At 46.0% G+C, this 14,823-nt stretch overlaps 1 protein-coding gene across 2 annotated transcripts in view; it reads left to right on the forward strand.

Annotated features, from left to right (window-relative positions):
* GLT1D1 (glycosyltransferase 1 domain containing 1) overlaps window positions 1-14,209 on the forward strand; it is a 117,936-nt gene extending 103,727 nt beyond the window's left edge. For both annotated transcript variants that reach the window (XM_070385599.1, XM_070385600.1), the window contains one exon: window positions 12,270-14,209. In XM_070385599.1, the coding sequence (XP_070241700.1) occupies window positions 12,270-12,431 (162 nt within the window). In that variant the 3' untranslated portion in view covers window positions 12,432-14,209. The remainder of the gene's footprint in view (window positions 1-12,269) is intronic.
* Window positions 14,210-14,823: the final 614 nt, after the last annotated feature.

Raw genomic sequence — 14,823 nt, forward strand, 5'->3', positions numbered from 1 at the left:
ACTGAAGGGACCCTCTGTCCCCAGTGAGTGAAGTAAGTCGCTCAGTCTTGTCCAACTCTTTGCGACCCCTTGGACTATACAGTCCATGCAATTCTCCAGGCCAGGATACTGGAGTGTGTAGCCTTTCCCTTCTCCAGGGGATCTTCCCAACCCAGGGATCAAACCCAAGTCTTCCGCTTTGCAGGCAGATTCTTTACCAGCTCAGCCACAAGGGAAGCCCAAGAATACTGGAATGGGTAGCCTATCCTTTCTTCAGTGGATCTTCCCCACCCAGGAATCAAACCGGGGTCTCCTGCATTGCAGGTGGATTCTTTACCAACTGAGCTATCAGGGCAGCCCATCTGTCCCCAGAGCTGCCAGCCAATTCTCTGCCCGCCACTCTGTGAGCTCCTCTTACCAGGGGCCTGGTGGACTCTTCTAGTGACTAGATATCGGGACAGCAAATGTGGTGCACAGCTTGCTCTAGCAATCAGCCCTGTAGGTGCCTTTGAAGTTGATCCTGGAGTTCAGAGCAAAGAGATGCCGGTGACTTCTTAGCACTTGCAGAATTCAGCCAGATGGCCTGTTTAGGATCTTTGGGGACTGCAGGCACGAGGGGTGATCCTATAGGAGAAGGAAGGGGGACCCTGGCAGCCGACTCAAGCCCCCTTCCCAGGGGCTTCCACCTTTGTCTGCAGCAAGTGAGGCAGTGAGCACACACCAGGAGCCCCGCACCTCTGTATCTGTGCTGCTTCTGTCTGTCTCTCGGGCACTCTGTCCCCAGAATACTGCTCAACCGGGACTCTTCAGAGGCATGACTGGGTCTTGTCTGGATGGTTATAACAGCCTCCGCCATTCCACCTATGCACTCTCCTCCTGGCCACCAAAGGGACCTTTATACAATGCAGATCTTGGGACTTTCGAGGTGGTCCAGTGGTTAAGAATCTGCCTTCCAATGCAGGGGACACAGGTTCCATCCCTGGTGTGGGAATATCCTACATGCCACAGAGCAACTAAGCCCGTGGGCCACAACTACTGAAGCCAGCACGCCTAGAGTCTGTGCTTCGTGACAAGAGAAGCCACCACAATGAGAAGCCTGCGGACCACAACTAAAGAGTAGCCCCCAGTCCTTGCAACTGGAGAAAGCCAGTGTGCAGCAAGGAAGACCCACAATAGCCAAAACATACACATAAATCTTTAAAAAAACAAATTAAAAAACAAACAAACAACTCAGATCCTGTCCATCCATTCCAGTAGAAAAGCCCTGGGTGACTTCCTGTGGTTGCAGAGAAAATGCAGCTCCCGTCTCAGTTCCCCAGGCCCCCGTCAGCCCCCTCACTCTCCTGCTCTGATCTCCCTGCCCCTTGCTCCCGCCGGTTCCACCCACATCCAGGCCCCCAGGAGCATCCTTCCCCTTCAACTAAACTGTCTCCTTCTTGAGAGGCTTTTGGTGCCCCCAACTTATCACCTCATCCCCACCCCATATTGTCTATCCCCCTACCCTGTATTTTTCCTCCATAACCCTCTGCACAGTTCAGACATGCGCACTTGCTTTTATTGTCCACAGCCTCACTTCCCCACCCCCACCCCAGGCTGGATGCCCCCCAGGGTGGCAGTCATGCTGGTTTTTTCATGCAGCCCCCTCGTGATGGTTCTGGCACTGATGGGTGCCCAGTAACTAGTGGGAGACGTACTTAGACCAGGGCATTAAAGGGATCATCTTTCTGGTAAACACCTTCGGTTATTTAAGTATGATGTGACTGTACGCCGCGCGCTGTCTAGGTGTGATTGAACTACTGTCTTTCCCTGTTTTCTTTGCAAAGTAGCCGATGACAGCTTTGGCCCCTGAGCTCTGCCTGGACTTTGAGGTGTCCCTCCTTAGGTGGTTCTTCCCACGTCCTCACTGAAGTCAGCGATCCTTGGGTGACACTGTCAAAGTCATGCTCATGGCATCTCCCCAAATCATGACCAGGATGACTTAATTGCAGATTAACTTGCACATTTCTTCTGGGTTTTGCTCTTTCCCTCTGACATTTGACTGCTGGTAACGTGTCCACCAGAACCATCTCCGGAGTTCACCACTTCTCTCCTCATTTTCTTCCCTTTCCTTCCTGCCATCCTCCTGACATTTGACTGCTGGTAACGTGTCCACCAGAACCATCTCCAGAGTTCACTTCTTCTCTCCTCATTTTCTTCCCTTTCCTTCCTGCCATCCTCCTCTTCCCTGCCTCCAGAGCTGCCAGCATAGCAAGGGCAATGTTCTGCCAGCTTGTATATTTGAGATGATGCTCTGAGAGGAATCTGGGAAGCAAGAGAGAGAATGTCCACCATCCTTGGCTTTAGCTTCCTCAGTAGGTCCCAAGTCCCGTGGATCCATGGACTTACTCCATCCTGCTGTGAAGCAGCCTTGGCTCTGGGGCTGCATGGTCCAAGCTTACTTCCCGTTTCTGATACTTCCTGCTGTGTTACCTCGGGCAGGTTCCTGGACCTCTCTGTGCCCCATGTTTCTGTGAAAGGAGTTGTAGTCATAGCACAGAGTTCGTGCCCTTTTCCTGCAATTCCAAAATCCCAAAAAACGCTTGAAAAAACAATTTTATTTTTAGTAAATTGGGTGCCAAGACTCCCTTGGCAGGAAACTCCTATCTGAGCTGATGTGAAGTTATTTGTGGCTTTGTTTGTCCTGCTGGGTGGGACTATTCATAGTTTGAGTTGGAAGTTTCATTGTGTTGTTTATGGGGCTCTGTTTTAGACCTGCTGGAGGGTACTTAAGCATCTTATTGGGCTTCACGGATGGCTCAGTAGGTAAAGAAATTGCCTTCAATGCAGTAGGCGCAGGAGACGACGGTTCAATCCCTGGGCCAGGAAGATCCCCGGGAGGAGGGCACGGCAACCCACTCCAGTATTCTTGCCTGGAGAATCCCTGTGGGCAGAGGAGCCTGACAGGCTAAGATCCATAGGGTCTCAAAGAGTTGGATACGACTGAAGCAACTGGGCACACACATATGTAACCCAAAATCCTGAACGCTGAAACGTGATCAATGTTGGCTGTTGTCATTGTCAAATTCTGCCTGATTCTGGCCACCACGGAAGGCTTTTGGCTACAGACAGCAGGAGTCATTGTTGAGAAGTTAGGGAACAGGCTGGCACCTCACTGAGGTCTTCTGCCTGACTCAACCAGGCATGGAAGAGAATTGAAAGGCGGTTCACTTTCTCACCAAGCGGCCCATGGCACTCATGTATCTGAAAAGATGCGTGCACCCCAGCGTTCATAGCGGCACTATTCACAATGGCCAGGACATAAAAGCAACACGTGTCCATCGACAGATGAATGGATGAAGAAGCTGTGGGGACATACATACAATGGAATACTACTCGGTCATAAAAAAGAATGAAACAATGCCATAGCAACATGGATGGACCCAGAGATCATCAGAATAAGTGAAAAGGAAGTCAGACAAAGAAAAATATCAGGTGATGTTGCTTATATATGGAATCTATATATGGCACAAATGACCTTATTTATGAAACAGAAATAGACTCACAGATATAGGAAACAAATTTATGATTACCAAAGGGGAAAGGGGTGGGGTAAACTAGGAGTTTGGGACTAACAGATCCACAGGACTATATCTAAAATAGGTAAACAATAAAGTCTTGCTGTATGACACAGGGAACTAGATTCAATATCTTGTAATAAGCCATAATGAAAAAGTATATAAAAAAGAATATGTATATATATGTATAACTGAATCGCTTTGCTGTGCACCAGATACTAATACAAGATTGTAAACCAACTACACTTCAATTAAAAAATGAGAAGCTGGGGGTTTGGGCTTCCCAGGTGGCGCTAGTGGTAAAGAACCTGTCTACCAATGCAGGAGAAATAAGAGATACGAGTTTGATTCCTGGGTCAGGAAGATCCCCTGGAGGAGGGCATGGCAACCCACTCCTCTATTCTTGCCTGGAGAATCCCATGGACAGAGGAGCCTCGCAGGCTACAGTCCATGGAGTCGAAAAGAGTCGGACACGACTGAAGCTACTTAGCACACACACAGGCTGGAGGTTTATGCTGAGTAATTCCAATACTATTTGTACGTTCTTATGAGTGGCCCCCACTTTACTTAATGGCAGGAGTCGAGAGAATAGCTAATATATGCAGACAGTTGGGAGTATTATGTGACCGTGTTTACATACCCATCGTTGTGAAATGTGGCATTTAGCTAGAGCTTAACACTAGACCAATGAATGGTGTTGCACATAAGAAAAATAGACTTTTCTAGATGGATCTTGAAGTGGGATTCTCATTACTGACAGTTTCCAATAAGATCAATCTATTCTGTGGCCTAATAACTTGTGTAAAATAAGGTAGGCACAGTGGTCCATCTTAGGCCAGAATCACCTGGGGAGGGGTGGAGAACTATTGGAAAACACACATGTGTTATGGACCAAATGTTTTTGCCTCCACACACTCACCCCCAAATCCACATGTTGAAATTCTAACCTCTCCTGTGATGGTGTTAGGAGGTGGGGCCTCCAATAGTCCATTAGGATGTGAAGGTGGGGTCCTCATGAATGGAGTTAGAGCCCTAATAAAAAAGACCGTACGTGGACTTCCCTGGTGGTCCAGTGGTTAAGAATCTGCCTGCCAATGCAGGGGACACAGGTTCAGTCCCTGCTCTGGAAAGATTCCATATGCCGAGGGGCAGCTGAGCTCATGCAATGCAACCACTGAGCCCTTGCTCTCTAGAGCCCGCAAGCTGCAACTCCTGAAGCCCTTGTGCCTAGACCCTGTGCTCGGCAACAAAAGAAGCCCCCACAAGGAGATGCTGTCACACTGCAGCAAAGAATAGCCCTGCTCAATGAACTAGAGAAAGCCTGCATGCAGCAATGAAGACCCATCGCAGCTGAAAATTAACCAATTTTTTAAAAAGGACCCCACAAAGAGATCTGATTCCTTCTGCCACATGAGATTATAATGAGAAAACGGCCATCTATGAATTAAGAAGCAGATCCTTTCAGCCTCCAGAACTATGTGAAGTAAATGTTTGCTGTTTATGAGCTGCGCCCGACCCCCAACCCCTCAGCCTGCCCAGCCTCTAATATTCTATTGTTGTTGTTGTTGAGTCATGTCCCACTCTTTGAGACCCCGTGGACTGTAGCATGCCAGGCTTCCCTGTCCTTCACTGTCTCCCAGAGTTTGCTCAAACTCATGTTCATTGAGTCAATGATGCCATCCAATCATCTCATCCTCTGTTGCCCCCTTCTCCTGCCCTCAGTATTTCCCAGCATCAGCTTCTGTTCCAGTGAGTCAACTCTTTGCATCAGGTGGCCAAAGTATTGGAGCTTCAACTTCAGCATCAGTCCCTCCAACGAATATTCAGGGTTTATTTCCTCTAGTTTGGACTGGTTTGATCTCCTTGCTGTCCAAGGAACTCTCAAGAGTCTTCTCCAACACCACAGTTCAAAAGCATCAATTCTTTGGCGCTCAGCCTTCTTAATGGTCCAACTCTCATATTCATACATGACTACTGGAAAAACCATAGCTTTGACTAGATGGACCTAAGTGATGTCTCTGCTCAAACAGACTTAAGACAACACTCCTGGACCCCACCCCCAACCTATCCAATCAGAATGGCAAAGTTTGAGAACCAGAGGTACAGACAAAACCTTAATTAACTGCAGGATTCCATGCAAGAAAGCCCCAGGGAAAACCACAGTCTTAATGACAGCACTTCTGTCAGTCTTCAGAAAGCTCCTTGTCAATTTCTCCCATCAGTGAGTTATATTCAAAGCATCTGCAGAAGCAGCTTTGGGGCTGTTTAATTGAACATACACCCCGAGCCTGAAATGCAGAGTTTTTATGTGATTGACTTTTGCTCTTCCAGTAAGAATAAATATGTGTCACTCACAGAAGGTTGTTGGAATGCAATGTTCTTTAAAACCAGCCCATGTTCAGTCTGCTAGCTCTCATGTTCTCTCCGCGTGGGTCATTTGTTTCTTGTTGAGGGGTTTTCCTCTGCCCCATGGCTTTCAGCTGACGTGGTTACGTGAAGGCTCCCAACAGAGGTCTAACTATCCATCCTGTGAAATGGACAGCTTCTCATGCCCTGGATCTGACAGTTGCGTCAGGGCAACAAGGCAGGTCGAAAGGATTCAGTGATTAAAAAAAAATTAATCGAAATATAGTTGATTTACAATATTACATTAGTCTCAAGTGTACAGTGTAGTGATTCATTATTTTTACACATTATATTCTATTTAAAATTACTATAAAATATTGGCTGTATTTCCTGTGCTGTACAATATATCTTTGTAGCTTGTTTATTTTGTAACAGCTTATACCTGTTGATCCCATACCCCTGTCTCACCTCTCCCCACTTACCTCTCCTCTCTGGTAACCACTGGTTTGGTCTCTGTATTTGTGAGTCTGTTTTGCTATATTCATTCCTTCATTTTATTTTTTTAGATTCCACTTGTAACTTACATATAGAATTTATTGTCCTCTCTCTGACTTATTTCTCAGTGAGAAGTTTTTCCACCGGTTTTTCCACCACTCAGAAAGGAAGAAAACTCTGAAAATGGTCAACAACTAATTGAATAATTATGAAAGCAAAACTATACTTATTTGCATGATTTTTTAAAAAAACTTTTGAAACCTATAACCTATGCCAGGGTTTGCACACCGCTGGTCCTGGGATAGATCTAGTCTGCAAACATGTTTTGTTTAGTTTTGCTGTATACTTAAGATTTTGAATTAGCTGTTGATATTTAACATGGAGTGCCTTTACATAAATATTCAGAATTTCAACTTCTCTTGAAGATCATAGGAAATGTGGAGACAAGCAGAGGCCTCTATTCACCAAGGTAACTGGGGTTTGACTCTTCCCTGCCAGAGCCCAGGAGGCAGGCACCTGAGTTTCCAACTCTGATTTTAAGATGTGGGATCCTAATATTGGTTTCTATTTTCTTTTACTTGTTCTAGTGTTACAGTTCAGTGGCTCCATCATGTCCGACTCTTTGCAACCCCAAGGACTGCAGCACGCCAGGCTTCCCTGTCCATCACCAACTCCTGGAGCTTGCCCAAACTCATGTCCATGGAGTCGGTGATGCCATCCAACCATCTCATCGTCTGTCATCCCCTTTTCCTCCTGCCTCAGTCCTTCCCAGCATCAGGGTCTTTTCCCATGAGTCAGCTCTTTGCATCAGGTGGCCAAAGTATTGGAGTTTCAGCTTCAGCATCAGTCTTTCTAATGAATATTCAGGACTGGTCTCCTTTAGGATGGACTGGTTTGGTCTCTTTGCAGTCCAGGGGACTCTCAAGAGTCTTCTCCAACACTACAGTTCAAAAGCATCAGTGCTTCGGCACTCAGCTTTCTTTCTAGTTCAACTCTCACATCCATATATGGCTACTGGAAAAAACCACAGCTTTGACAAGATGAACCTTTGTTGGCAAAGTAATTTCTCTGCTTTTTAATATGCTGTTTAGGTTGGTCATAGCTTTTCTTCCAAGGAGCAAGCATCTTTTAATTTCATGGCTGCAGTCACCATCTGCAGTGATTTTGGATCCCAGGAAAATAAAGTCTGACACTTTCCATTGTTTCCTCATCTATTTGCCATGAAGTGATGGGACCGGATGCCATGATCTTAGTTTTTTGAATGTTGAGTTTGAAGCCAATGTTTTCACTCTTCTCTTTCACTTTCATCAAGAGGCTGTTTAGTTCTTCTTTGCTATGCACCTTTTAATGCCTCATAACTTATTATCATGAGTAATTTTCAAGAATAGATCATTACACGAGTGATGAACACTCCCCTTCCTAACCAGGATTTGGCAGTCAGATGGTGAGTGTCCTGGCGGGTTCTGCAGCTGACAGGTATATAGACGCTGTGGGGCTTTGGTTGGGATGATGATGAGTTGGCATTTGTACTTGTTTCCTGGAATTTTTTGAAAAATTTTTATCTATTTTTGGCTGCACTGAGTCTGTGTTGCCACGCTTGGGCTTTCTCTAGCTGTGGCCAGTCTCAAGGTCTACTCTCTAGTCGCGGCACACGGGCTTCCCATCTGTGATGGCTTCTCTTGCTGCGAAGCACAGGCTCTAGCCATGAGGGCTCAGTAGTTGCGGCGCACGGGCTTCCCATCTGTGATGGCTTCTCTTGCTGCGGAGCACAGGCTCTAGCCATGAGGGCTCAGTAGTTGCGGCGCACGGGCTTCCCATCTGTGATGGCTTCTCTGGCTGCGGAGCACAGGCTCTAGCCATGAGGGCTCAGTAGTTGTGGTGCATGGGCTTAGTTGCTCCACTGCATGTGGGATCCTCCCACACCTGGGATCGAACCTGTGTCCCCTGCATTGGCAGACGGACTCCTAACACCTGGGCCACCAGGAAAGACCCTGGGAGTTTTGCTACAGCTCTTATAGCATGGTTCTTTGGTCCACAGGATGAGTGTCTGGTGGTGATGCAGGTGGTAGCCAGGCATCTTTGTCAAAGTGGTCTTTTGTCTTCAGGAGGCTATCTCAGGCTTCTTTGTGGGGTGACCTCGGGGGCCCATGATGGCAAGGGTGGGAGCTGTAAGCCCTTTTGAAGCTTTGCTTGGAAGTCAGACAACATTACTTCTGACCTAGTCTGTTAGTAAAAGCAAATTCCAGGACCAGCCTAGATTCAGGAGATGGGGAAATAGACCTCCCACTTTATAGGAGGAGTGGGCAGGTCCTATTGCAAAGAGACGTTCATGAAAGGGATGGAAGGGCTGTGGCCACCACCTTGCACAGAGTGGATGACAGAGTGTGTCAACATACTTTTCTCATCGTCCGCACAAGTGTGTTCAGAATATTGCCTTCGTTGAAATGGGGAGCTGTTTCAGCCCAGAAGAAAAAAATTTCAGGGCCTCAGAAAGTGACTCTCAACATTCCAGAGTGCGATTTTCTAATTCTTTCTTTTCTTTCAGCCAGCATCCAGGGTTCTATGCCAGCGGTGAAGACATTTCTCACTCCTCGCCCGACTCTCTCTTGCTTTATTTCAGTCTGTGTTTTTTTTTTTTTTTTTGTTCAGTCTCACATGCAGAGAGGAATAAACAGTGTGCTTTATCACATCCTATTCCTAGAAACTCTATCATTCAGGACTCTGTTGTAAAACGGTCATAGATTCTATAGAAATCATAAGGGGGGGTGAGTTTTAGCCAAAGTCTCTGTATCAGGTAAATCAACGATATGACCAGCATCTTAAAATAATGTACCAAAGCTATAAGCCTCTAGAATAACTTTAATAAGGATGTTGTTATCCTATGAGATGAGAATAAATATGTTATATTTTTATTATAAAAAGAACACCAATTTACCATAAAGTGTATGCATACTGCTTAAAAATAAAATTCTACTCTATTGTAAATATTGCTATTTATATTGCTAGCTATAAAAATCATCCAACGTTTAATTAACAATAATTTTGAGAGTATGTGGATGTTCCTTGCAAACAGCAAAGCACTGTGTATTAATCTCTGTTGTTTTATTGGAATTTACACAAGTTGGTGAATCATAATAATAATGATAGCTAAGTCTGTGCTAGGCTCTGCCCTGAATTCTATGTATAAACTCATTAAATCCTCTCAGCATGCTACGAAGCAGGTACTTTTTTTTTAGTTGTTTAGTTGCTAAGCCGTGTCCAGCTTTTTAACCATCCCATGGATTGTAGCCCTGCCAGGCTCCTCTGTCCATGGGATTCTCCAGGCAAGAATACTGGAGTGAGTAGTCATTCCATTCTCCAGGGGATCTTCCAGACCCAGAGATTGAACCTCCATCTCCTGCATTGGCAGGCAGATTCTTTACCACTGAACCCCCTCCCTGGGAAGCCCTAGGTACAGTTATTATTCCTATTTTAAGGATGAAGAAACCGAGTCTCAGGTTACAAAATGCATCCAGCATCACTTCTGTGATTGTTCTTCATTAATTTTTATTGGAATACAGTTGCTTTGCAATGTGTGTTAGTTTCTACTGTACAGCAAAGGGAACCAGCTGTATGTATACATATATCCCCTCTCTTTTGGATTTCCTTCCCATTTCGGTCACCACAGGGCACTAAGCAGAATTCCCTATGCTACACAGTAGGTTCTCGTTAGTTACCTATTTTAACCACAGTCTGGTATGTATGTCAATCCCAATCCCCAATTTGTCCTCAATATCTGTGACTCTATTCCTGCTTTGCAGATAAGTTCATCTGTATAATTTTTCTAGATTCCACATACACATTATATCATATGATATTTGTTTTTCTCTTTCTGACTTACTTTACTCTGTATGATAGCCTCTGGGTCCATCCACATCTCTGCAAATGGCACAGTTTTGTTCCTTTTTAGGGCTGAGTAATATTCCATTGTATATTTGTACCACATCTTCTTTATCCATCTCCTCTCGGACATAAATCACAGCAAGATATTTTTTTGACCCACCTCCTAGAGTAACAACAACAAAAAAATGAAACAAATGGGACCAAATTAAACTTAAAGACTTTTGCACAGCAAAGGAAACTATGAGATGAAAAGACAACTGTCTGAATGGGAGAAAATATTTGCAAACAAGTTAACTGGTGGCTCAGATGATAAAGTGTCTGCCTACAATGCAGGAGACCCGGCTTCAATCCCTGGGTCGGGAAGATCTCCTGGAGAAGGAAATGGCAACCCACTCCAGTGTTCTTGCCTGGAAAATCCCATGGATGGAGGAACCTGGTAGGTTACAGTCCATGGGGTCGCAAAAGTTGGACACGACTGAGAGACATCACTTTCACTTTCTTTAACTGACAAGGGATTATTCTCCAAAATATACAAATAGCTCATGCATCTCAGCATCAAAAAACAACCAACCCAACCAGAAAATGGTAGGGTGTGAATTTAAACGCAGGCCTCCTGGCTTATGAGCACTGCTTTGACTTATGTGCAAGCATAATAAATAATGCACGTTCCCTTCCTCTCTCTGAATACTCTTTAGCAATCAAAACAACTCTAATTCTTTCCAATTATGAAGGGTTTTGATTAAACCCTTAACCCTTAAACTCTTTAAACCCTTATTAAAAAGTGGTTACTTTGGGATTTCTCTGGCAGTCTTACTTTATTTTGGGCTTCCTTGGTTGCTCAGGTGATAAAGAATCTGCCTGCAACGCAGAAGACCTGGGTTCAATCCCTGGGTTGGGAAGATCCCCTGGAGAAGGGAATGGCAGCCCACTTCAGTATTCTTGCCTGGAGAATCCCATGGACAGAGGAGCCTGGTGGGCTACAGTCCATGGGGTTGCAAAGAGTCAGACACGACTGAGCAACTAAGTGTGCAGCTGGGGACTTCTCTGGCAGCCCACTGGGTAAGACTCTGTGCTTCAAATCCAGGGAGTGCAGGTTTGATCCCTGGTCGGGGAACTAATATCCCCCCTGCTCACAGTGAACCCACAACAAAAAAATTACTTTTAATTCTTAAAAGAGGTGGCCACTTTTTCATTGCATCAGTGTCTACAAAAAGTATGGATAAACATAGAGCAATGTAGACTTCCTCGCTCTGAAGCTGAGCACCAGAAGCAAAGTCTAGAAAATTGAGGCTGGTTAAATCCCCTCTCCCCGATGGAGTCAGGGGCAGGGCAGGGCTTATCTGTCAAGTGCCCACTGGCCCTTGGGAGACGATCAGTGTGGGACTCACAGAGGTTAACTAGTTTGCCCAAAGCTGCACAGCTAAGTTACGTGTTTCAAAGAGGATTTGCACCCAGATCTGCAATAGAAGCCTGACCTTTTCCACTCCGTCAGATGATGTCCATGATTTGAAGACATGCTCTGTGCCCAGAAAAGATGAAGGAATATAATGAAAAAAACAAAACAAAACTGGGCAGAGGTACTATTGTCTACAATATAGGAGCTCAGATCCTGGAGTAAGACCTGACTTCATCTCCCAGCTGAGTACAAAGGAGGGAAGAAATTATGGCTCTAAGAGTCACTGTAAGAATTCAGTTACTGTAAGAAATAGTAAATTTGGGCAATCTAGAAAAGAAAGATGGAGGAAGCATAATTAATGGCTCCAGTATTTTTCCACGATGTTCACCCTTGCTCACACGTGCCCACGTGTGTGTGGTTTTTGTATGTAATTTCTTATTCAGTCCCAATGTTTGCACTAACTTGCATCCCTTTGAAGGGCTATTTTTTTTCCAGAATAAGGGCGGTGGGCAAAAGAGGGACCAGGAGCAAAGGCCGACCTGGGCTTTCAGATGTGTTTGCATCCCCCATTTTACCAATTACTTACCTCTCTTTCTCCTCCACCTCCTTCTTTGTAGGAGTTTGTTCAGCTGGCAAAGAGACTGGTGAGCGATCCGGCATTAGAAAAAACAATCGTGGCCAATGGAAGGGAGTATGTGAGAAAGTACCATTCGTGGCAGGAGGAAAGACAGACCTACAGGCAGCTGGTCAGGACGCTGGAGAGAAGCCCTGAGGACTAAGAGTACCTGCCTGGTACTGTGAGATGCTCAGCCGTGGGCAGATACCCTGGACACAGCTCTGGGCAAGGGGCCTGGCCAGTACAAACCAAGCCCAGCTCATTGGAATCGTAGACCTATCAGTCATAAGACGATTCATCCAAAAACCTCTCTGTGCTTCCAAGTAACATCCCAGATGTGCTTCCAGATCATACCTCCTGGAAATGCAGTCCTCACTGGGGTGGGGGCGGGGTCACTGGTTTTAAGGGGAGTCAGGGAGAGAGTTGGATTAGCTGCTTTAGGACGTTCTAGGACTTAGCAGCTTAGCAGCAGCAGGGCCAACAAAGACTTATTTTGTAAGCCCTCACAGGGTTAGACACCTCTCTCCTGTCTTCTGATGATCACTGCCTTCTCAAGGAGCAAAAGCAAACATCAGACATGTCAGCTGAGAGGGGTTCTGGCAGCGATTTTTAACATGGTGCAGACCCTGCAGCAAATCTAGGGCTGACAGATGTCTGGCTGCGCCCCCAGGCTCTGCAGGTTTGCATCTCTGAACACCGGAAGCAGGGCTGTGTGTAATCGTCATTACAGACAGCCCGGACCTCTTTAGATAAGCAGGCAGCACCACCCCCACTCCCCCACCCTGTAGGCTCCACCTACCTCCAGTCGAATTGGGTTTGAAAATCAGTTGGCACTAAGGCCGCATCAACCCATGGCCTGGAAGACACTGGAACTGACTCTGGGTTCAGCATCAGGGTCTCAGCCTCAGAGACCCAGCAGTGAGTGGAGATCAGGTCACCAGCCTCCAGCCCGTCTCAGGACCGGCACGTGGGTCCCGGTGACCTTATCCAACATGGGGCGAGTTTAAGCAAGTGTCCGCATCACTGTAAGGACACCCTGGCTACACCAGTGGGCATCCCCCAAACCCCGTGCTTCTTTTCCTTGGTGGCAGCATTTGCCTCTGTTGGATCCTGAAACCCCCGCTTTCCAGTGGACATTCCATGATGACTGGGCGTGACATGCTCTGTTTCTTGTGTAAAGTTGGAAGCCACAGGATCCAAAGGAGGAGATGAAGCCAGCTCTGAGTCCATCCGAGGAAGTGTTTCCTTAGGGTTTGTTCTGATGCCCGCAGACCCTGGAGGGGGCAGAAAGACCCACGCTGTCTTTGCTTCAGACTTCACAACATCCTGGGCTTTTTTCTTTCCAACCATCCTGTCTTTATAAACAACCAAACCTAAAAGAGGAAGGCTCTGACTGAACACCTTAAACTCTGGTGCTGATGATGTGGAGATGAGAACAGCGAATTTATAGATTCTGTTCCGTGTCATTTCCAGTTTAATCCTACCCCTCAATCTCACAACAGAGTACCTTCCCAAAGGCAGTTATCTGGTAAACCTGCTCCTCATGCCCAGGATTCTCTAAAAATACCCATCACCACCCTCCTCCTTTTTTTTTTTTTTTTGGTGGCATCTGAGGGTCGTGAGAGTTGGGGCTCCCTTATGGCCATAGAGAAGAGAGGAAGGGAGAAACAGAGTCCAAACCCCTAGTGGACAGATCCATCTGAGTTTGGAATCAGTGATGCCAACCTAAGAAAAGGCCAAGTGTTGTCCTGGGTACTGACCAGTGATGCTGCTGCTGATAAAATACTGGTCATTGGGAGTCTCTGCTCTCATCCTGGTTGAATGATATTGTATGTGCTTGGCTCCACTGAACCTCAGCATAGTTCATCCATATCTTTATAGAAACATACACACATGCCTCATGCCCTTTGGGGAAGGGCATGTTTTTAAATGAATAAAGTGTCACCGTCTGCTGTACAGCAAGAGTCCCTGTGTGTTCCTTTTGTGAGCCTGATTCAACAAGAACCAGACCCACCCCACCCTCCAGTTCCTGCACTTTAAAAGCAGATATTAGTACACTGACACAATTCATTAAGAAGGGTTTAAAATACAATTGCTATTTTAATACCGAAGTATAGACGTAAAAAGAATGCTTTTCTGTAAATGTTCTAGATGCTCTCAGTTTCATACTCCGTTAACTTTATGTTTAAACATTTTGCGTATAGTTTCCAATTTGCTGATGTACAGGTTTGGATGACTCAACGAGTCAATTTCCAGATAGAACTAAGATACTATAACCTTCCCATGTGGAGGGAAATTGCATTTAACGCAGCATGGTGTTCTCTAGCAAAGAGGCACTGCTCGTACCTGACTTGCAATTGGTGTGATGGGCTGGCTGGCGCTCACCACTTCTGCCAGAAGAGCCCTCCACACCCCTTCCCCACACTTTTGCAATGAAGTTAAATAGGATAGCTTTGTTTTGATCTGAAAGGTTCATCAGATATCTTCAGGTTTCCAAAGGCAGACTGTGCAGGCTCTCCATGCAGATGGGAATGGGTGGTCCACACGGTGCCTTG

This window comes from Bos mutus, chromosome 17, assembly GCF_027580195.1.
Source record: "Bos mutus isolate GX-2022 chromosome 17, NWIPB_WYAK_1.1, whole genome shotgun sequence".
NCBI classification, from domain to species: Eukaryota; Metazoa; Chordata; class Mammalia; order Artiodactyla; family Bovidae; genus Bos; species Bos mutus.